This window comes from Erpetoichthys calabaricus, chromosome 1, assembly GCF_900747795.2.
Source record: "Erpetoichthys calabaricus chromosome 1, fErpCal1.3, whole genome shotgun sequence".
Lineage (NCBI taxonomy): Eukaryota > Metazoa > Chordata > Cladistia > Polypteriformes > Polypteridae > Erpetoichthys > Erpetoichthys calabaricus.
In genome coordinates, this window is record NC_041394.2 from 99,959,236 (window position 1) to 99,984,933 (window position 25,698).

The 25,698-nt window shown below is 35.1% G+C and overlaps 1 protein-coding gene across 1 annotated transcript; it reads left to right on the forward strand.

Annotated features, from left to right (window-relative positions):
- Positions 1-2,304: 2,304 nt before the first annotated feature.
- On the forward strand, positions 2,305-22,083 carry zfpl1 (zinc finger protein-like 1). The gene is made up of 8 exons (XM_028804237.2): positions 2,305-2,435; positions 4,796-4,912; positions 7,891-8,002; positions 10,295-10,488; positions 10,602-10,677; positions 11,422-11,613; positions 13,046-13,169; positions 19,521-22,083. The coding sequence occupies exons 2-8, from the start codon at positions 4,811-4,813 to the stop codon at positions 19,705-19,707; spliced, it is 987 nt and encodes a 328-aa protein (XP_028660070.1). The 5' UTR covers positions 2,305-2,435; positions 4,796-4,810; the 3' UTR covers positions 19,708-22,083.
- The last annotated feature ends 3,615 nt before the right edge of the window (positions 22,084-25,698 follow it).

Here is a 25,698-nt window from a genome sequence, read left to right on the forward strand (position 1 = left end):
TTCTATCCTGAATTGCATTACACAGCTATGACATATAATAATATATTATAATCCTTCCACATCACTTAAAATGTGTATTGTAGGTTAATTGTCGACTCTAAATTGAGTCCAAGTGGATATGTGCATGCTTAGCCCCAATACAGGACTGGCAAGATATCCGGAGCGGTTTCCTGCTTTGTGAGTTGTGAGGCCGTGAATTGGATTGGATTACCAAGGGGTTGAGAATGTTATGTGTTATAATAGTTTTAAACCGACTTAATCCCGTCAATTCAGTGTCATGGGGGGTGTAATGTGGGAAGTGGTCACAAGAGAGTATGGTGGCACAGTGATTAGTGCTGCTACCTCACAGCAAACAGGGCAGCCCATTGCTGGAATGGATAGAGCAATTGTATTATAAATACAAAATTATGGACTGACATCCTAAAATGGTCACTGCCAGGGTGTAGTTTGCACATTCTCCTCATGTCTTCATGTGTTATTCTCCAGTACTCCAGTTTTTATTTCATTCCAAAGGATATATGTATTAATTTTCAAGTATAAATTGGTCCTTGTGAGTGACTCTAGATGTAACTGAGAAAGTGAGATGCAAACAGACTGGTGTCATTGGCAGGGCTGGTTACTGCCTTACACCCAGTGTTGTCAGTAATGCACTCTGGCTTTTCAGACCCTGTACTGGACTCATAATGGATAGAAGGGCAATATTGTAATTGTGCTGACTTGTGTATCAGCCAAGGAAGACATTAGTGGTGAGTCAGCAGCAGTATGAGCTGGTATTCCATTATTTAAATGATGTGCTTCAGTGCCATTTGTAGGGGTTCCTATAAAAATCATTCTAGTTATTCATATTTTTTAAACTGAACATCATTATTGTTGTTGTTCTTGTTTATTTATTCATTTAGTAGATCTCTTCATCAGTCCAAAGAGATGTTCAAAAATTAATATACAGTACATACAATTCACCTGTGGCACTGGTGGAAAATGTAGAGAAAAAAAATACTTTTTTTAAGGAATTTATTAAAAGCAAGTAACATTCCATACAATAAAGTCAAACTAAGAAAAATTATAGTCATATTTTTATTTTTGATATTTGATTTTTACCAGTAATCTTAGCCCTCTAAGAGTGACTTCTAGGAGGTGAAAAACTACACATTTCAATCAAAATCACGTGGGGTATCATTTTAGAATATTTCAAGGTCAGTGTCATCATGAATATATTATTTTTTGTTTTTAATCCTTTAGTGGGAATGTATCCCTCTATAGGCTTCCATCAGAGAGTGAAAACTAGCAAATTTCTATTACAATTCAGAATATCTAGTCTTTAAACATTTAAATTGAAGCACACGTTTTAACATCTCCAATGCTTGATGCAACTATTCTTTTTATTATGTACTTCTCCCTCTTGAAATAAATAAATCATTACATTTCTTATGAACTCCAAGAATTAGGACGGCTTACGCTAGTTCAGACTTTTTCTTTATTGGAGTAACTTTTGTACATGACACTTGAACAAGATAAGAGAGTTTCCTGCTACTCACATACTCACTCACAGACTGCGCACCTATCACAATGGTTTAGTGCTGTTTTGAACACCAACAAGACACTCTATTTTGGACGTTTTCTGCAAATCAATCCACCTAGACACAGATGGACAATCAAGAACACAGCCACAGGTAAGAAACCTGTATGCATTCCTTTTAACCCAGAGTTTTGTTTCATGATATAGATGTTCTGTCTTTATAACTATTGGTTAAAATTTAAAGTTGAAGTTAAAACTGCATTAAAAGTCAAGCTAAATGCTAGTTTCCCTAAAATCTGAATCTGGAATAGATGCCTCGCTGTATTTCCCAGTTCCCATCTCTCTTGTCATAATTTCCTATTTATTTCAGATACACTTCATGACACTGTGATCTCTGTATCTGTTTTACTTGACGCTTTCCTAGAGTCAATCAACCACTTCATTTTCCGCTATACCTATATGTGCTGGAAACCACAAAAATCCTACTGTAATACCCTCGTTGTATAAAGCCCGTAACATATGCAGAATTTCCATAATCATATCTGGTCTTAGTTTACTTTCCTCATTTTGGATTAAATGAGCCATTAAATCTGAATAAATTACCACTTTGTAAGGTCTTATTTCTTCTACACAAACTAACGCCAAAATTATAGCCATTGATTCTACTAAAAATGGCAATTGCAATGATGTTTATATTGAACTGAGGAATGTACAACCTGTGAGTCACAAATATGCAATAAAATAAAATGATGACAAACCCGCCACGCCAGAAAGTGGCCGACTGCGTCCAAAATTGAGACGTCATCAAAATGCGCCACTCCGGAAGAGACGTGGCAGCACAAAGAGAGTCGGAAATTAAATGCCTTGGGCTTCATGTTGTACTGTAAACTCCGGGACATCTCATTGACAAGACGTTTGGGTAGGTTTCAGAAATTGTGCACATTGTGACAGCTTTCCTTTTTGTTTTGTAGGGGGTGGTTAACTACATATAGAATTAACTTCTTCTGTTTACACCACAAACTCGAAATATTCAAGTAAACGTATCGTAATACGATCGTACGAGCTATGACTTTAGTAGAGTAGAGCACGTCTCTTGACATAATTATTTTGAAGTGGAGCTCATTTAGAAACAACGACTTTGTAGTGGCCATGGGCGTGTCTTCCCTGATGTCAGTGTGCCCGTATAGTAAGTGCTTCTCAATTTAAAAACAGTCCGATTAAACCATGAAGATATTTATTAACGGGAACAGTGTCGCCTTGTTTCATGCTCGTGTATGCTCTTGCTTGTGTCAACTTAAGGATTACGAAAAACTTTATATTCACATTCTTTTCAACTGACATACTGTTTTGTTGGAAAAAATAATAATTTTGTTATCAGTAAATATATGTGTTGGTATTTTGTGTACGCATTTCATTTTAACAAGTCTTAAGTTTCCAGTGTTGTTGTCCTGTCAGTTTTTAGTGTTTGCTTTTATTAGGAAATGTGTCTCGGGGGAGCGGTTGAAAGTGAGACTCTTATCACTGCATTCACTTTTATTTCCTCACTTAATAAAATTTAATCAAGTGACTGAGTCAGTAATACAGATTCCATCCAGTTTCTGAGCCTGCTTACTCCAGTTAAGAATTGGAGTCCGCTTTAGTAAATATACTTGACACAAGGAGAGACACACTCCTTTACCCACAGACACAGGAGGAGCTAACTTACTGTCGCCAGCAGTCAAAATCAATGGATTTGGGAATATGTGTGAGGAAATGTGGAATACATAGTGTAAGCAGACACAGGGGAGAATGTTCAAAGGTCACTCGGAGCAACCAGGCCAGATCACAGACCCTGTCTCCTGAAGAAGTGGGGTAGAAGGACTAACCAGTAACTACTGCTTCAACAGGCCATTACCGTTTCATTTTAACAGTATGTTTAGATGGAAATTTTGTTGGTCATGAGTTGTTTTGTGTTCATAAGAATTACTTTTGAATGGTTTGAAATCACTTCAGTTTTTTATTTTGTCAGGTGCCTCCTGACTCATCGGTATGACAAAATCCTAACATATGTCTTGATGTCTAGTTATGCGTTATTTCCTTCTGTTTTTGACCATGTACACCCTGAAACTTCATTTTTAAACCATATTTTTGGCCCATATTTTGTGCATGAAATTACACCATTATAAAAAAAAGAGTAAACTAATAGATGTCATCAGCAAAAATGATCAGCAAGCTACATCAGCTGACCCAAGGGGTTCACTCCCTAATGGGATGAGGTTTCAAAGTTCACAGAGCTTCTAAAAAAATAGGAATGTGGAGCATCATTTTATGATGTCTCAAGGTTGCTAATCACGAATATGATAACATTTCTGATATTTGATTCTTTACCTGTGGCCCTGACCTTCTAAGAGGCACTCCCAGAAGGTTAAAAATGATAAATCTCAAACATAAGCATGTGGGGTATCATTTTAGATTATTTCAAGGTAAGAGATTTTTGAATATGATGTTACTTCTGATTTTTGATCTTTGATTAGATAGATAGATAGATAGATAGATAGATAGATAGATACTTTATTAATCCCAATGGGAAATTCAAATTCAAATTCAAAATTAGGGATCTAGCTTTCTGTAGACCTCTGCCAGAGGGTGAAAGTAACACATTTGTACTACAATTGAGAATGTTTTGACTTTCAACATTTAAATTGAAGTATATTTCAAATATGTATCACAACTACATAGTAAAGTATTACATTTCTTATGAATAGCCCAAATTAGGGCATCTTATGCTAATTCAGACTTTTTATGTTTTTATTCACTTCCTGATGAGTAAGCACATTCATTTTATACATAATTATTTTACAAAAACATATTAGTCTCATTAACTGTTTAAGTGAGTCAGAGGTAAGCATGGAATTGCATCATAAGATGAACATTGTTGGAAAATTGTCCTCCATATATAGATGAACAAAATACATTTGTTAAAATTAGAAAATATTAAAAAAAAAACACTTAATAGATTTAATTAACTGTAGATTTTATTCAAGATCATTTATTGGTTCTTGTGCAATCAGGGATGAAATTCATTTTTTAAAGTTTACATGTTGAGCTGGTTTCTCAAAACAGACAAGTTGTCAAGTTATTTTTGTCAGAGCTGCTGTGGAGGAATTCTGTTTTACAAGAGATGTCTTGTGGCAGATGCTGACAGGATGAAAGTGGTTCTTCTTAGGTTTAGCACCCATAAGATGAATACGTGCATGAATACTTAATTAATTTGGAAATCTCTGATCTCTTTAATTTTAGCTGATTTGGTTGACCATGGGTCTATGCAAATGTCCCAAAAGAAAAGTGACAAACCTTTTCTGTTTCGAGCATCGTGTGAACGTTTGTGAGCATTGTCTTGTTTCCAATCATTCCAAGGTAAGCATGAGTAATGCTAGATTACATTCAGATTCTTCCATTAATATCATCATGTCTACTTTTGGTTTCTTTATTTGAAATTATTTTTTAGACTTCTTTCTAATACATTTAATATTAATACATAATACGAATACATTCATACTTCATACTGTCATTCTATAAAATGTGTATAAATATGTTACATGGTTCTGTTTCAAACGATAGATGTATCAAACATACTCCAATCCATTTGATTGTTATCGGTTAATTTGATCATTTTTACATATACAGTAGGAAAAAGTTGTTAATCACATCTCCCAGTGCAAGTACTATAGGATTTTTATATGAAATATGTTGTCTCTAACATTTTTATTTATCTTAATCACAGTTTGTTTTCTTATTATGTGCAACATGTTTGTAGAAAGTTTAGCACTGCTGCCTCACAGTTATATAACCCTGAGTTTGAATTCCAGCAATGACTACATCCATCTGGATGTCTGAACTGGCTGTGACTATGTTAGTTTTCCTCTGGATATTCCAGTTTTAGCATAAAGCTGGTCCAGTATGAATAAGTGTGGATGTGTGCCTCAGTTTGCCTTTTAAAGGCTGGTTAGAAGTATTTTTTAACAATAAAGTGAAATTTACATTTATCTAGGTTCCACCTGTGCCTCCATGCTTTTCTTGACAAAAACTGACAACTGACATTATTATTTCCTTTCATAATTTTGAACAATTCAGTCTTATAACCATAACCTTTTAATCTCCACTTGCTGTATGACTGGATAGATGAATCTTTGTTTTTTTCCTCAAAGTACACGTGTCACAATTTTTAAATCAATCTAAAAGTTTTGGATTTAGTTTTGCAGTATTGTTGTGTCTGAAAACTAAAACTGTGTACTACTCAGAGATGATGTCACACAAGAAGATTGTACAAGTCAAAGATAACATTTCTTGACTTGTACTCTACACCCCCTAACATCATATTAACCATATTAATAATTTCTGTCCATTGTATGGATGTAGATCGTGCTTAATCCAGAACAACTCTTATGCCTTTGTTACTGGTTTAAGACCTGAATTTTATTTGTGGTGCAGGGGGAATTGTCTCCAGTGTAACAATAAATGAAGAGGATATTTTGGCTTATGGGGGATCTTAGTGTAGAATATACAAAGAATGCTGTGATCATCATGGACAATTTTCATATCTGTTTAACAGTTATTTTCTTCCACTCTGCATAGATCTGACCATCCTTTTATTTAAGTGTTCATCATGCACTACCTGGCTTATTTCCCATGTGGATGTACTAAATTTATTCACTGATATTTCTTCAAAAGCAGAAAAATAAAACACTGCTTTAAACCAATACTAAAATTGACAACAATAGCCATGTCAGTTACATTCACAGGATGAATGCAAATTAATTTAAATACATGGCAGAACAACTTTAATACGTGACAACTCACATCTTACTGGTTATATGATCACATAATGAAAGCATGTACAAATCATGTATTTTTATTTATGAACTAATTCCATAATGGGCTAATAATGTCAACAACAAAATAATTTTTGCTGTTAAACCATGTAGGGTTTTCAAACTTGGGTATTATTTCTGCTTAAATTCAAGACTTGTAGATTAAACTTTCATGTTCCTGTCAAGAAGTTGTGGTATTAGATAAAATGTTTTTACTGCCTATGCCTAACACTCTACATTCATTTACATTAACATTCAGTCAGTCATTGTCCAGCCCGTTATATCCTAACACAGGGTCATGGGGGCCTGCTGGAGCCAATCCCAGCCAGCACAGGGCGCAAGGCAGGAACAAATCCCGGGCAGGGCATGCACAGACTAGGGACAATTGAGGATCGCCAATGCACCTAACCTGCATGTCTTTGGACTGTGGGAGGAAACTGGAGCACCCGAAGAAAACCCATGCAGACACGGGGAGAACATGTAAACTCCATGCAGGGAGGACCCAGGAAGCGAACCCAGGTCTCCTTACGAGGCAGCAGTGCTACCACTGTGCCACCGTGCTGCTCTACATTAAGATTCATCTGCCATATATCTCCCATGTCGGAATTCTGTCCAGGTCCATCTGTTATGATTCCGAGGAGCCTAGAACATGCTCCAGTACATCTAATTTTGCATAATATATAAACTTAAAGCATTTATTTTATTTTTATCTAGATCATTTATATAAATGAAAAAGTACCCTTACAGCACGGATCCACAAGGGATCATCACATTTTTAACATTACCTAATCCAGTAAAACTTTTGTCACGAAATAACCACTTACTTTTAGTATTTATTTCCACTTTTTATGTTAGTTTTTTTCTTATATAGAACCTTACTTTCTTTAAATTTGTAATATCTAAGATATAATCTAATAAAATAGGTGAGTTCAGAGACAGCATGGTGGCACAGTGCTAAGTGCTACTGCCTCATAGATCTAACATTCTGGGCTTGAATCCTTTGTCCAGTTATTGTCTGTGTATAGTTTGCACATCTTCCCATGTCTGTGTAGGTTTTTCTTCAAGTAACCCTGTTTTTCTCCCACATTCCAAAGTTTACTTGCTGGTTTGATTGGCAACTGTAAATTGGCCCAGCGTAAGTAATTATACACTTACTCAGTGCAGCCAGGTATGCAACCATGAATTTGATTAAGTGATTTGACACAGATGTATTCACGTGCACCTTTCATAACATTTTAGCAATGCATAATTAATTCTTTTTTTTTCACGAGAAAAATAGTTACGATAAAACATTTATGAATAGGTTGTACAAAGTGATCAAAAATATAAAATTAATGGAAGTACTTAAATGCACATAATTGGTGTTGTACTACATACAGTATATTTGGGTTATAAACGGGCATATAACCTTTTGGGATTATATTATAAATGTACCTATATCCTGCTGTTGGCTTTATTTCAACTTCTGCCTGATTGTTTTTTTTTGTTTGTTTGTTTGGAAACACGTTCATCTTGGTTTTACAGTGCATAGTCCAGTCATATCTTCAGTGGCTTCAGGATAGTGACTACAATCCCAATTGTCGGTTATGCCTTACTCCCCTGTCAGAGAAGGAGACAACTCGCCTAGTATGTTATGGTAGGCTTCTTTTTATGATTCTACATGCTTTTTCTTGTCCACAATAATGTTAAAGATCGTGGAACCAGTCAATCTAACCTGTTTCATTCCATGCCAGTATATATGTGCAGAACAAATTTTTTACTATTTGTGTACTGAAATAACTGCAAAAGGCTTATGCATGCCTGTGACCCACTTATTAATAATCAAGTGTCAGGAAATTGTTTGGCTACTGAGCATATTAAACTATGTCAGCAGAATTTCTCTTCTAGAGTGCTACAATAGGTTCACAGCTGAATTCATTCTGTTGAATGCAAAGCAGTTGCTTACATAAATTATCCTAAATATCCTTGCCATATTATACATATTTATATTTATTTGTATTCTAGAAATAGCTGATGGCATCAGATGGTATAAATGTTAAGATTAATTGATTTTTATATAGCACTGTTTATACTAAACACCATCACAAAGCAATTAAAAGACCCAAAAGCAAGAATATAGTACAAGATAAAAATTAATGTAATGTGCTTAACTTTAAATACAAACAGAAGATGACCCGAGAATGATGGCTTTAAACCACAGTTGTGGCTTTAAATTTAAGACATGTTCATTTTTGTGTCTGGATAATAGCAAATGTTTTGTGCGCTGGACTATGGTGGTGAAGTGAAAGGGCAATGTCCACTTCAGTGCACCAAACACTGTGGTCGCTTTACTTTCACTTGCAAATAAGATTTGTCTCCATTTGTTAACACATATAACATAAATGAACTGAATCTTCAAATTGTCTAATGAGGAATTAGAAGTGGCATGGAGAAAATGAAAGACATATAATGTAAAATATAAAAAAACGACTTTATACTTTAACACCTGGAGTGAGTTTACATGCACACACATTTACATGCTCAAGTAAGCTTCATAAATGTCATTAAACTGCCCAAAAAAGAGTTAAATGTCCTCATCAGCCACTGGGAATCCAAAAACAAGCATGAAGACTGTGATAATTTCCTTGTGTTTTAGAAATATGTTTAGTCCTTCATGTGCTTTGAAGTAAGTTAATATTCCTCTAATTTATACATCCTTGACCTGAGCCCCTATAGATTCAATGTATGAACACTGGCCACTGCATCACATCAGTTACACTGTTTCAAAATATCTGTAGCAAATACCTGGATTAAAACTACACTGGCACTTCATTAATATTTTTCTGTTATCTGATTGCAACATTCTGTTTTCTGCTTGGCTGTGTGATTGAGCTCTACAAAGGAGCAGTGCACTGGTCTGTTTGCTTCCTGCCTTACACCCAGTGCTGCTGCAATAATAATAATGCAGGAGTTTTTCCTTCAATAAAATGAGCATTGCGTTAGGATACTCATTACTTTAAAAGCTAATCAGACTATACAGCTTACATTACTTTTAACGTGTTACCCCAACACTTTCTGAGATTGTGCTGCTAAGCTTAGCACTGTATGTTTAGTTCATCAACGTAAATTAAGCAATTTCTGAAATATTGAGACTGATTATTTCAACCAGGTGAATGAATAATGTGATCATCCAAGCATTTGCCTGAGGAATTTCATCTTTTGGACGCTTCTGCTTGTGGCTACTAAAAGTGTGTGCAAAGCTAAGCAGGTGAACAGAATGTAGCGGACACAATCAGACTACAAAATCCTTAACTGTTACCTGGTTAAAGGTTTACATAGTCAAATAACCGGAGAAATGTGTTACCCAGGATTCTCAGAGACCAATAACACAGTTCCTGTAATGGGAATAAGAGTTTACATGACATTTTATAAACCAGGTTTTTATGAATAACTTGGGTTATTAAAGTGCATGTTAACATACTGATGGATATATTTTCTGCTAAGCTTAAAACCTCAACATCTTAATATCTTGTCTGAGTTAGGATGTACAGATTACAGAGGAATTAATACAAATTGATAGAAGACATGAAAAGAAATAAGATGCAACAATGACTCTATTTGCATATTCTGCTCACATTACTGTGAGTATTTTCCAGATATGCTGAAGTGTATCACATGCGCAAATAAGATGCAGGCCAGATTAGAGCGTCTGTAAATTGGCCCTGTACGAGTGTAGTGTTCTGATAGACTGCTTTCCCACCCAGTATTTAGTCTTGCCTTGCATTAAATTCTTCGTAGAAAGGCGTCTGAGTGTCTGACCCTGTCTGTATAAGAATAATTGAGAAATTGGATGAATGTTTTCATGGATATATGAGCAAAATCAAGATTATTATTTTTAATTGACAAATGTTTTACAGTTCTGATGTCATTGTATTCCTTGGTATTTCAGATGTTTTCCATTGGTCATGTCTAAATAGTCTTGCTGGTCAACTCCCAGTGAATACTGCACCTGCAGGTTACCAATGTCCATCCTGTCAGGGACCAATCTTTCCACCTTCAAACCTTGTAAGCCCAGTGGCTGAAGTGTTGCGCGAAAAACTATCTACTGTCAACTGGGCCCGTGCTGGATTGGGTCTGTCCTTGGTAAGAACAAGAATTGAGTTAAAATATTGTAAAACAAACTGAAATATACAGCAGGAAAAGTCATCTGTATATTTGTGTTGAAAACATTAACAAGTGGCTGTCTTTTAATGCAGATTGAAGAAAATGAGGCAGTTCATTACACAGAATCGCATGATGTCACAGACTATACTGATTGGTCAACATTCAACTGTAAGCTTAAGCATTGCTTCTTCATTATATGTTTTGTGTGCTTACACTCTGGTGTAGTGCTAACTTAAATATTTTATAGAAGAAACTGTACACTTTTGAATGTATACAGTACAGTGGCTAAACATTTTAAAAAGCTTCTCAGGATAGTATTTTTATAGTAATATGCCCATGATCCATGTAGAACACCTGAGTTATGTGTATACTTGGTAAGCTTGCTGCTGACAACAGTGGAGCAACAGCCACATTACTGTCTTTGCAACACCATCAGACCATTAGAACTGAACTGCCACTATTTGTATTTATTACACCTTTTCAATGTGAACGATTTTTGGATCATATGACCAAAAATCTCCAGTTAATGTAAGCCATTTCCAAAATATAACAAACAGTTTTGCATGAGTCCATACTTCACACAATGTAATATTTTAATAGCAGCAGTTAGCATATCTACATAGAGCTCAATGAATTTTTCAGTAGACTGATGAACTATGATTTATAAATATTACACTGGAGCAATCAGATGACTTGCCTATACAGTAAAGATTGTTGTAACTTTTAAAATGATTTGTCATTTTTGGCTGGGAGAATATTATAAACCATACTTTAACTAATTTTTTTTCTTAACAAAAAATCTATAGATGCTTTAGATTATTCTGGAAGATAACAGAGGCAAGTGTCAATATATAATTAGATCTGGCTATAATGTTTTAAGGTATTAAGCAAACATTTTTTTGCTCCCCACAGCTTCGGCAGTTCATTCCTCAGAAACAATAACAGAATCCTCCCAGTCGACAGCATTAACCTACAGTTCAAGATCAAATGCACCATCACATTCTGACTATACAATGAGCCTAAACAATGGAGGTGTCAGGGAGAGTCATGCTGTCATAAACATGAGTGGCACTGCAGCAAATGAATCAATAACTATTCATGCAGGTATGTTCTTGTAGGTTTTTCTGATTGTCATTGCATTGCAAAATAAAGCAAAGCATTTTGATAAATTCCATACAATGCTTAGCAAGAGAGTCGATTATGCTCTGAGAAATGTATCAACTGCATTGTATATGTGGTAGATCTTTTTTTTTTTAATATTAATGAGATTATAAACTGAGAAATGTACCAACTGCTTTTTATATGTGGTAGATCTTTTTTTTTTAATATTAATGAGATTATAACAGTTTTACAAACAAATGAAAACCATTCATTCCAAGTAGTCATTTTTATAAGCTAGTAGTTCAGTTGTCCATCTGTGCCACTTAAAATGGGGCAAGATATCCTGTTCAGTTATATTAACTGGAATTTGTTCCAAACTCCTCCTGCACTCTGAAGACTTTAATTTTTATATTGAATTCAGTCCCCTCCAAAGAATATATTTCACTTTTTAGCTAAAACAGTTATGACAGTGCCCACAATGTAATCAGATTTTGAAGACCGAATTTCCTTGTCCTGTCTGGTTTGGAAAGTATGGTACACTTTTTTTTTAGTCCATTGATGTATCTAATTTCTGTTCTCTTGACGTGCTACCTCAACTTTTTCCCTACACTTGAAATTAATTATATAATTGCACATAACTCTGCATCTTTCAATTAAAGAATTGAGCAGAAATTGGTTTGTTCTAAATTTCTATGGATTTTTACTTTTTAGCACAACCTCACATTAGCCTTTTTCTGTACTTTACATTCTCTATTGACATTTCTTAGAACCGTACCATATAAGGCTCAACAGAAACTGGAGAAAAGGGATTTTTTGGTAGGTTGCTAACAGGCAAAGAGTGCTGATTCATGTTATGTATTGTATTAATTTATTACTACCAGCCAACTTTAAACAAGCTGCAGTTAGTTCTTTTTTTTGAAGAAGAGCATAGTATAAATTTTCACTGCTTTGGTTTTTGCACTAATGAGTAACTTTCCTATAAACACATTCAAAGAAACACAATACATTTTAGATACAATGGTATTAAAATACATACCCAGTGGCTGTTGATTTTCATAATTTTGGCAAATTGTTGTTTTTGTGTTGAACTGTTTTTCTATAATAAATTTTATGTGGTGCATTTTTTGTCTACATTGTACTATGTATACTCCCTTTCTCAACTTATGATGAACAAATATAAATTCTATTGTACTTGTTACAAATTAAACTTAAAAGTGATTTATGCTTTTTGAACAGTTCAAAATGCAGAATATATCATGAACCATTGTTTGTTTTCTTGTTGCACTTTTTCATGAGTATCTGGAATTCTCAGATAGAAGATAATGAGAGTTTAAAAAAATTACCAAACCTATATTTCCATTTTTTCATTATTTCATATTGTAGTTTAGCAGTGTTCTTTATGTTTAGTTACCTTTTTTGAATCTCTCCTGTCTAGCATCGTCTCCTCGAAAGATGTATGACACTCGTGACACTGAGAATTCTTCAGTGACTCAAATTGATTTTGATGATGACAAGTACAGGAGACGATCTGCACTAAATTGGTTTGCTCAAATATTAAAGTAAGTGGAAAAATAGATTGTATTTTACTTGCTTAAAGTTATGGATACTTGAATTTTATATTCACTGTTGTGGATTATAAAATTCATAAAAATATATTTTATAATATTTTTTCAGGTAGCACTCATATCTACTAGCACCCAATTTACAGTTTGTTCTTATCTTCAGAAGATGGAGATTATTATTTACAGAGACCATTATTATTTTTTTAATTTGGTAGTAAAACTTCACGACAGAATACAACTCAGCCAGACAACTGAAAGTATCATGTTTGAAAACCATCCAAAAAGAATTCAGGACTGAATATACTCCCAACAAAGAGAGCAATGCAGACAGAGACCTGCATATAGACTTGTCCTTTGTATAGGATAAAACAGACAATTAAAATAAAAAAAAATAAGCACAGGCCCAGCATGTTTACTTTTGAATTCTATTAATGAAGACTGAAAAAATTCGAATAGATCCTCTTTGAAGGAATTAGATATTTCAAATTTAAGATAATTTAGGACATTGGTTTCCCACTGTGTTATATAAATTCCAGCTCATGTGAGTTGTATGGTATCAGATATTACAACTGTTGCTGTTGTGGTTTTTTTTTTTTTTTTGTTTTTTTTTTTTTTAACACACACTTTTAACCCATTTCGTATTGCTCCAGATGCTGCTGTTAAAGTATTAGAATTGATTTAAAAAATGGCCAAATTGGTTTAAGTGATCAATGAAAACCTTTCATTGAATTATGGCATACTTAGTGCATATTGTATGGGAATATATTTATGAATGGCGGAATTCCATTCCTTTTTGAGATTTTAAGGGTAATTTAATTGATAATTGTGTCATATTTTCTGGAGATGCTGACTGAATCTTCATCCACACTAGCTAGTATTGCCCTGGAATAGCAATTAATGAAAGGTGAGGGAAATTGGGTAGGTTGCTTTTAAGAACATTTCTCACTTGTATATCAAAGAAAAGGCTTACAGTTGAAAGATTAAATTTGGAGCTTATTTTTTCAAAGAATGCAAATATATATCAATATAGAGGTCTCGAAATGTTGAAATCCCGAGCATCTTTCATAGATTGTATACTGCATACTGCAAGTTAAAGAAGGCTAAAATAAATGATTGTCACATATAGTGACAGAAGATAGCGGATAATAGCTTCTCTTCCCTTGAGACGTGTCCAATATAGAAATCCTATGTTTTATAAATGTTGAACCATGGGATTACCGGAACATTGACAATAGTTAGTGTTGAGTATACAGGGATGATTTAGAACAGGATTTCTTTTATATTGTAAACCAAATCTGCCGCTTTTAAAAACTGATAAGATAGAATATACTCTTGAATTTGGGTATAAGAATCTCTATGGGTTAGACTGTGAACAACAATAAGCTGTGCAATTGCCATTGTCTTTTAAGATGTTATAGTTGCAGTAACCTAAGACCTATTCACGTCTAGTTATAGTTTTATGAGTGCTCATACTGAGAAATCGTGCAAATACTTTAAGCATCAGATTTTTCATTCATATTTGATGTGTACATCTTAGCCAGGATTAATATAGATTCACTGACATTATTATTCTTTCCTTTACCAAAAAATAAAAATGCCTTGCAGCCAAATTAGTATGGAAAGAATAGCTTTGCTGCCTACCCAAAATACAGTACTTTCTTCTGCAAGAGACCATTGATCTTCTCCAGTGTGTGCTTCCCCTGCCACCCAACTTTTCATGCTTTGTGGTGCATGTTTGAAGGTGTCCATTTGCTTAGAGATACCTCAGAGTTGTAAGGCTCCGTGGACATAGCTTATCTGGTTCATATATATGTAAGGGATATGCCACATGCCTTTATCTTTAAGCTTTAATGGAACCCTTTTGTAAATGCCAAAAAAAATAAGCTTCCTCGTCTAGTGATTCATTCATATAATAATATATAGTCTTTTGGTCATCAGCATTGAGACTAGCGGTTTTAGCCTATTTTTTGTTATTAGGTCTTCCTATTTGATATGTGAATTAGGCTCATGCACCTGAAGAGAAGTGCTTGATTTTCTTGTGTTCTTATGACATGTGCGATCAGATAAATTCCAGCTGTGCAGGCATACGTTTTACTTAGGTTGTACATTACTGTACATCTAGGACAATAAAGTCTAATTTGACAACACTTCATTTATATTTATTGGACTTTAACAAAATGTATAATCAAAAAAAATTCTGTTTACTACCCCCATGTAAAAAATTTGACACCTTCTTGAAACCATATTTTGGATCACCCTGGATGCATCAGATTTTTCTCATGTGAAAGTTTTTTAAATCTAATTATCGGTCATCCTTGACTGATCTGAAAGACTGCATAGGTACCATTTGCTACTTCTCTGAATACACAAACCTGGATTACTCCATTCAGTACAAATAGTCAGAATAAACTAGAAACCTCGGTTTATTAAGCATTAATATCTGTATAGAAATTTTATATTATTACAAACTATTAATTATATATTGTTCTAGTCTAATTATCTGTGTAAGTAATTGCAAAGCATAAGTACATTATACAGATCTTCCTCAAAAGAGTTTCTTTTTATAAAGACTGCAGTATTAATGCAGGAATAATTTGCGGTATGTATTCTATATCTATCTATGAAATTGGGGCTTATTAAGGCTTCTCCAATGTTTATTTATTTGCAGTCCATGAGAATGCTGGTACACTTTCTGCATGTGCATTGTTTCACAGTTTATTGTTCTTCCATTTATTTTTTAATCAGCACTATAGTGATATTTTGCATTAAATGCAAACAAGTGGTAGTCATTGCCAAAACTGATAATTTTTTTTTCTTATACTAAAGATGGTGGTGTGCACTGCTTCAAACAAACAACTGATTGTCACTTGCCCACTGTAAATTCAGTTTGCTTTTTCAGACTGAAATGTAAAGCCATTAACATCTTTTTCGCTGCCCTCTTCTCTGGTAAATAGTTAGGTCAGTCAAAACAAGACTATCAGACTCCAATAAAGTACCCCCACACATGCTCGAAATTAGGTTATTGACCTTAACAGCCTTCTACAACAATGTGAGGCTAAGAGATGTTTGGACTTTCATGGCATATCATATGTTGCTCTGCAAGTTCTTACAATACTGATATCATGCAAGAACAAGCTTACACTTGCAGGATTTAAAGGAGATGTTTAGAAGATGAAGACAAAATGTACTTACTTGAAGCAAAATATAATAGTAGAGGTAACCTCTCATGAAATTGCTTATTGGTTTCCAGTGTTGCTATCCCCATGTTTTGTGTGCAGCAGTCATTTTTGCAAGTGCATCTCGTTCATGTGATTTATTAGGAAATGTAAGTTGTTTGTTCAGTTGTCATAGAATCTTATTTTAAACACATTGGCAGTAATTTCTTGCTGTACTGCATATCTCTCTATTATAAAAGGAAATCTTGAGACAAGACTATTGCCAAGAGATTTTTTCAAGTCCTACCCTCCTCTCAACCATTTCTGGTTAATGGCCCACACCCACAGTCCTCTCATCTCTCATTCGTGTGAATGCTTTTGTTAAACACAGTTCCTGCGCTCTCAGCTCTTATAAATTTTTACATTTTCCTCACTTTAAGTTCCCAATAAAAGAAGAATTATTATGTCCAAATCATATTGAAGAATTTCATCCCGAAGGATTATCAACAGAAGAAATGAGTACACGGGCAATCCTAGCACTGAGAAATGATGAAGTCAGACGAATTAATGCGAAAATTGTCGATCTGTCACATGGCAGATTGGTTAAATACATATCAATAGACTATGCTGAAACAGTTGGTGGTGATGGTGCAGAAGATGAAAACATCAACTTACAATATCCCGAAGAATATCTATAACCATTAACACCGTCTGGGTTTCCCATCGGCCGAATTACTGTTGAAAGAAGAATGTATCATAATGTTATTGCATAATTTATGTCTGAGTGATGGGCTGTGCAATAGGACAAGATTAGTTGTATTTAAAATTGTGTAGAATTTTAACAGGCGGCAAGAAAGGTAATGTGTAGTACATCTTCTGCGGATAACATTAGACACCAAAGGAGATCTTGATATGCCATTCGTATTAAAACATTTGCATATACTGTTTTATATATATATTATATATATATTTTGTTTTATGCTCTGGAAAAATCTTTTGAGAAAACCACAGAACAAAAAGTTTACACAAACATTCACTACTTAAAAGATAGCAGAAATGTGTGAAATAGGGAAAACGTAAGTGGGTTGAAAAAAATTAACTGTTCATACAGAGGTAGTTGATTTTCTCTGTGTACAACAACCTATCAAGGCCAGTATACAATCTATATTACTAAACCACAGTTTAATATATGCAAGGACGGCGGACGCAGGATGCACCGAGGCGCATGCGCCAGAGCGCGTTGGTAGGTGGCACCCAAACAACACAACCTGTAAACTAAACTTGCTCTAATCCACTGTGCCAGCAGTCAGTGTGGCGTATTTGAATCACATAATGGTAATTTAGTATTAAAAGTAAGTTGAATTATGATTCCTAACAGTAAATGACTTCTACCTAACGACACAGCCACAGAAAAACAAAAACGAGACCACGTGGATAAGAACAATAAACAAAGGCTCCTACAACGCGCTTCAGAGACACCAGAAGCAAAGAAGTCACGGCTCCAAAAAGAAACAGCTCAACGATTAGAAATACAAAAATGAGCCCGTATGGATACGACCTGTACAATAAACCTGAGGTAAAGCATGCACGCCAGGTTGTACAGTATATATGCACAGATGCCAGAGGCAACAGGCAAGCCGTACACACTACCACCGCTTCCCGTACGTGACCGCCCACACCACCACATATACCACCTTCGTTTAGTACTGTGCCCCTCCAAGCCTGGGTCCGCCGCCATCGTCACTTCAGCATGTGAATCCGGCGCCGTCAGCAAACGACTTCTAGCTGACGACACAGCCATAGAAAAACAAAAACAAGACTGCATGGATAAAAACAATAAACAAAGACGCCTACAACGTGCTTCTGAAACACCAGAACCAGATGCGTCACAGCTCCAGAAAGAAACCGCTTCAGTACAAATATGTTTATTTAATTGAATGGAAAATTTCTCAGGACACAACCACCCTCCATGATTTTTCATCCCTCCAAATATCGGAGGGAGCAGAAAGTGATTGGCACTCTTGGATTTGCGATTCTTTCGAAAATCGCGGGGTTACTGGTAAATGTATAACGTGTAATGTTTCACACATAATGATGTCACAGATTTCTCTTGGGTAAGTAGACGTCCCATGGATATAAAAAGACCTTTCACAGAAGAGGTTGGTGGAGGTGTTACAACTTAACAGAGTAGCAGATACAACATAACAGCTTAATGCTAAGGCCCTCTTAGTCAGCAGATCTCATTTGTGGGATGAGATGGAACAAGAACAAGGAAGTCCACCCACTGTTAGCTATGGGTACCTAATAAAGTAGGAACTCCGTGTAGGATGACATGGGGTATTCAATACTTAGCAAAATCCATGACCTGCTTTGTAGGTTCAGCATCCTGGCCACAGGATATTGCATCTTTTTTAAACTAGTAAATATGGAGTAACCAGCTGTGAGTTATTCCTTTCCCAGGACCAAACCTAACCCCTTTTATTCACAATTCTTCTCTGCAGACAGCTTATTTAGTACGAGTAGCTAGCACTATTTTTGTTTACTAGGAATGTGCAGTCCCCTGAAATTACAAAGGCTTGCACAATGAACATTTTTATCTCACTATATATAGAATTACAAAACCTCCAGCATCCATCCATGCCTGAGCATAATGTTGTCCACAAAAGGGCTGCAATATCTGATAAAGGCAAAAAGAAGAACAACGAAAGAGGAATGTAAGGGCTAGAATGTCTGATGAGTAAAGGAAACGACACACAAGAAAGAGGGATGTATGGCTAGCATATCTGGTTAACAGGGTTTCATAAATGCACGACATGATTAACAAAACCAGGCTTACCATTATACTATTGTGCCCATTTTAATAAATGAGCATTTCGCTTTGTTAGTGATTATATGCATGAGACTAAAAAAAGAAGCTAGTTTGAAACCTGACAAGAGTGAGGCAACATGGATCAAAGCCGTTGTATAGAATCAAGGGTTCATAGGAATGAAATTACCAAACAGTCCCCAGCAGTCCTTTAATCAATATACAGCCATGCTTTCTTTCAGATCCCTAGTTAGTAATAATTAATAAGAAAAATCAAGCCGTAAATTATACAGTGAAAATCATTCTATCTATGTGCACTGCAACACTTTTGGAAAAGTACTGCTTAAAGATGAATTTTATTTTAGGCATGTTCTTTTGTAATTACAGGAACCGTTCCAGCTCTAGGAAGAGACCCCGATCCATGAAACAACGTGTGCTGATGGTATTGATAATTGGGATCATAGGTTTCTTCACTCTTATTCTCATCATGTCAAAACTTGGAAGAGCATCAACTGAAAATGACCCAAATTTGGACCCACTTCTGAACCCCAATATTCGAGTAGGGCAGGAGTGACCAACTATTATCATCTACATGGTTTTTCTAATACATCTTTAAAAGGAGGAAAAAAAACATTGCTGAACCAAATATGCACTTCTTCTCTTGGAAGACTGACAGTTAAAGCATCTGGGAGAGAGACACTGAAAGAAAGCATACCACTGTGATAATACATTGTTACACACTGAATGTGACATCTTTTAAGCGGTGGCTGATTTGGCTGATGATGATGATGATGATGATATCTTCTGAAAGTTCTAGAGCTCGTGTGTGTGTAGTCAGGAGATAGCTGCTCTCTCCTTCAGTTGATTTTAGCTCCTCTTTCACTCAACTACTATGCCTATGTAGGAGACATCTTAAAGAGGGCATTTGTTTCTGGTGTCAGCAAAATTTTGAAACATTTTGCTTAATTTTGTAAGTGTGGCAGTAAATACCAAGTAGTTTTGGCTTCTAGACCTAAAAATATTTGAGGGGCAGAAGTGGAAACCATTCAGTTGAAACATCACATTTTTTTAATTCATAAATCATCCCTTTTTTTTTTTTTTTTTTTAAATCACTGTTTTTCTTATAAATCATCATGCCTTTTCTCAGCTATTGTGTGTTAGACTAACAGGTTAAACACTAAAAATCTTTAATTAAAATGTTTATTAGCATGATAAGGTTATTTTTTTAAGTGTTCAAATTGTCTTTCAGTTACCTTGTGTGTATTTTCTGTACAGGAAAATGTAAATATTCTTTTTGGGTGAATTATATTGTAATAATTTTGTTTTAATTTTTTTCCAGTTTAAGAAGAATAATTCTATAAAATATACAAGCTTAAAGAAACATAATAATACATTATATTAAAATTGCCTATCCTTTCTGTATGTAATTGTCATTCTGTTATTTTTGCCTTCTTTCCCAAAGTCTGACTTTGAGATTAAAGACCATTTCCAGATTCAAAATTATGTCATGCATTAATTTCACAACATAGGCATTCTTAATTCTTTATTAACTTGGTTTTGCAGCACTGTGCTTTAGGTGCGTTTTCAATCTTTTGGAAAGAGCTATATCATCTGGCCACTATTTATTTTATATAACTCTAATGTGTTTATAAATTTTTACTCCTCTCTAGATTGCCGATAAACGGGGGATCTCTATAATAATACCCTAATTTTAAAAACTGATTTTTATAGACAATTCTTTTTTGTAAATCCTGCTTTCAAAAGGATCAGTGTTAAATGGTTTGCAAAATATAAAGGATGCACTATTAAATCTAAATATAAAAGATGTATTTTTAGAGGAAATGATAGATATTTAGCTTTTCATGTTTTTTGCTATATCTACAGCCAGATGGTCTGTTTCTATAGTTCAAAAGAATAAACAAGGAAACAAATAAGATCTCTCCTAAACTACTGTTAAAAGGAATATCTGTACCTACTAACTCCAGTAGCACCTTAGTCTCCAATGGTAGAAAGTGGTCAGCACTTTAATTAAATCTTATCCAATAAAATGTGTTCTTATGCTTATTTTTTTAGATTATTTAGAATTGTCTAATTTGACCAAATATATTTCTTCAGGCCACTTATTTACCATTTCCTTATCTTTCTAATATATTGGATAAAGATAGCAACAGGCAGAAAGTGAAACGTTTAAATGTGAAAGAATGCCAATGCCATATAACTGTTTGGAGGTATGTTTATTGTGCATTTTAACTGTTTTGTCCATTTTAATATATTTAAAGCTAGATATTTATCCTTTCAATAGAAAAGGTTTTATGTAAGAAATAGCAAAAATCACTTTGGGGCAGGAAATCAGTTTGTTTTTTTATTTAATACAATTTTTCACTAGCTTACTGTACCTCTTATTCAAGCATTACTAGTTTAGAACTGAAATGCACACCAAATATCTATCTGCATATTGAAATTGAAAAGCTGCATTATTCTTGCTACTGCATCAGAGGATGAAAGTGAAAATTCACAAAAAGAAAAAAAAATGCTCTGCTTTAGGAAGCATTTATGGCCTAAATGCATCTGATATCCTCATTACGTGATACTCAGGAGTATTTCTTATTTATGTAATCATTTAATTAAAGAGTGCATAGAATATTGTGCAGTTTCTCTTCTGAGCTGACATTTGCTGACTTTTATTATTTTGCACTTGATAGCTTGTCATTTTTGTGTATGTATGGATTCTAGTTTCTAACAAATGGAACTGGGAGGCTTTTTTTTTTATTTTAATTTTGACGGTTTAACTCGCGTGGTTGTAATTTGGTATGGGCAATATACCATTAGATTTTTAAATAACAATAATGATAATTGTATGTTTCAGCTTTGTATTAATTTACTCAATGAAACATTGTACTAAAAGAGATAAAGGTGAAATTTTGATGTATAAAGGGATTTTTGCAGTTTATTATTGTTTTTGTATTTCTTTATCATTAGCAAAAGTCCACATTTCTTTATTCTCAAGACAATATTATACATCCTTACATTGAACCGTTTTGCAAGAAAATGCTGTTAGGCTTGCTTATCTTTGTATAGCACTCTTTATTGAGTACATGATTAGAATGTTGTAGCAAACCCACAGCTATGATGAACATAAATAACATTAAAAACAATTATACTAAACTTATATTGTAAAACAAAACCATTTCAAACTCATTAAAATAAGTTATAACAAAGTAAGTCCATTAATATTATAATTGAGTTGTGACCAGTTGATAGTGGTGGAGAGGAAACAAAAACAAAACTCCAGCCAGAAGAATTTGTTGAGAATATAAATCTCTGGGGTGTCTCACAGTCACTCATAACAGACAAAGTCACCCACAGTCACATTTCTAGTGACCTAGGTCAACACACCATCCGGGACATCCTGCAAGATTATACAGTGGTGTGAAAAACTATTTGCCCCCTTCCTGATTTCTTATTCTTTTGCATGTTTGTCACACAAAATGTTTCTGATCATCAAACACATTTAACCATTAGTCAAATATAACACAAGTAAACACAAAATGCAGTTTTTAAATGATGGTGTTTATTATTTAGGGAGAAGAAAAATCCAAACCTACATGGCCCTGTGTGAAAAAGTAATTGCCCCCTTGTTAAAAAATAACCTAACTGTGGTGTATCACACCTGAGTTCAATTTCCGTAGCCACCCCCAGGCCTGATTACTGCCACACCTGTTTCAATCAAGAAATCACTTAAATAGGAGCTGCCTGACACAGAGAAGTAGACCAAAAGCACCTCAAAAGCTAGACGTCATGCCAAGATCCAAAGAAATTCAGGAACAAATGAGAACAGAAGTAATTGAGATCTATCAGTCTGGTAAAGGTTATAAAGCCATTTCTAAAGCTTTGGGACTCCAGCGAACCACAGTGAGAGCCATTATCCACAAATGGCAAAAACATGGAACAGTAGTGAACCTTCCCAGGAGTGGCCGGCAGACCAAAATTACCCCAAGAGCGCAGAGACGACTCATCCGAGAGGTCACAAAAGACCCCAGGACAACGTCTAAAGAACTGCAGGCCTCACTTGCCTCAATTAAGGTCAGTGTTCACGACTCCACCATAAGAAAGAGACTGGGCAAAAACGGCCTGCATGGCAGATTTCCAAGACGCAAACCACTGTTAAGTAAAAAGAACATTAGGGCTCGTCTCAATTTTGCTAAGAAACATCTCAATGATTGCCAAGACTTTTGGGAAAATACCTTGTGGACTGATGAGTCAAAAGTTGAACTTTTTGGAAGGCAAATGTCCCGTTACATCTGGTGTAAAAGGAACACAGCATTTCAGAAAATGAACATCATACCAACAGTAAAATATGGTGGTGGTAGTGTGATGGTCTGGGGTTGTTTTGCTGCTTCAGGACCTGGAAGGCTTGCTGTGATAGATGGAACCATGAATTCTACTGTCTACCAAAAAATCCTGAAGGAGAATGTCCGGCCATCTGTTCGTCAACTCAAGCTGAAGCGATCTTGGGTGCTGCAACAGGACAATGACCCAAAACACACCAGCAAATCCACCTCTGAATGGCTGAAGAAAAACAAAATGAAGACTTTGGAGTGGCCTAGTCAAAGTCATGACCTGAATCCAATTGAGATGCTATGGCATGACCTTAAAAAGGCGGTTCATGCTAGAAAACCCTCAAATAAAGCTGAATTACAACAATTTTGCAAAGATGAGTGGGCCAAAATTCCTCCAGAGCGCTGTCAAAGACTCATTGCAAGTTATCGCAAACGCTTGATTGCAGTTATTGCTGCTAAGGGTGGCCCAACCAATTATTAGGTTCAGGGGGCAATTACTTTTTCACACAGGGCCATGTAGGTTTGGATTTTTTTTTCTCCCTAAATAATAAAAACCACCATTTACAAACTGCATTTTGTGTTTACTTGTGTTATATTTGACTAATGGTTAAATGTGTTTGATGATCGAAACATTTTGTGTGACAAACATGGAAAAGAATAAGAAATCAGGAAGGGGGCAAATAGTTTTTCACACCACTGTATATGTTTGTTGTGGGCAGTCTAATAAGATGATTTAATCCTTTCATCTTTATTCCAGGGCTCCCAGTTCCTCTGGTGTTTTTCCAAAGGGGAGGAGTAGCAGCTTGGCAGTATAGCAGAGGCACCAAGTGACATAGCAGGACATAAATTTGGTAACAGTTCACATTTATTGTAATTCTTATATTTTTTTCCAAGTGACAAATAATAATAGCAGCAAATCAGTAGCTGTAATCAATATATATGGTACACTAAAGTAATGAGTTTCTAGCCTGCATTGAAAAACGTTAGCTCTGAAACCGATGGAGCATTTCTAATGCAAGCAGGCAGGTCATTCTATAGGTTTGGGACTTTGTAGCTAAAGGCTTCACCCTCACCATCCCCACCTCAAGATCTTCACTACACCGGTGTTTGTCTTGGGATCTTAATGCACACTCAAGTTTGTACATATGGATAAGTTCATATAATAAGGTTGCACCTAGGGCATTTAAAGTTTTATATATACACAGTATACTGTATAAAGAGAAGGGATTTGAAACTCCCCCTATACTTAAGTAAGTCAATGTAAAAACCGAAGAATAGGACTTACTTAGTTGTACTTCCTACCTATAGTAAGAATTTTTGAAATACCTTTTTTAATTTGTTGAAGGCTGCAAAACGAAAGCTTTGAATAGCCTGTGAATAACACACTGCAGTGCTCAATTCCATCCATCCATTATCCAACCCGCTATATTCTAACTACAGGGTCACGGGGGTCTGCTGGAGCCAATCCCAGCTAACACAGGGCGCAAGGCAGGAAGCAAACCCCGGGCAGGGCGCCAACCCACCGTAGAGTGCTCAATTCCACTAGAAGTAAATAAATGCACAATACACTTCCCATGTTATGCTTTAACTACTCTGTATATTCCATATTTTAAAAAGTCTTAACTTTCCTATTAAGCTGGAAAAAACAGGATTAGATAGTATTATGTGTTTCAAAAGATAAAACAGGTGAAAACGGTAATGCAAAAGTTATCTGGTAATTCAGTAACACAAATTTTTAGACCTACCGAGTTAAATAACAATAGTACCTTGTTGCTGTTTGCCATTATCCCAACAATTTATAAATGCTTTGTTTATCCACTCTTTTAACTCACTGACACAATTCCACTCACCTTAGTTTTGGGTAGACTCCAGAATGCGGAATGGTGCTAAAATGGTGTCTCCTATGTAAGGATGAATGCTTTTGCATCTGTTCTAAGCCTGCACTAGGCCTTACTATCCTTTGTGTTAGTGGACAATAACAAGTCTACTAAAGATTTACTTGTAAGTTATTCTTTTTAGTTTCACATCTCCAATTGTGTAATTATCTTAAATTAGCAGTGCTATTTGTCTAAGATGGGTTGAAATTTAAGTAATCGAGGTAGACCAGAGTGTTAATACTTGCTGTGCACCATCCATTGGAATGTATTTTGCAATGCATGTAGTAATAAAATGCATGGCATTAGTCATTCCAACAGATGGTGCATCACAAACATTTGTAAAAACAA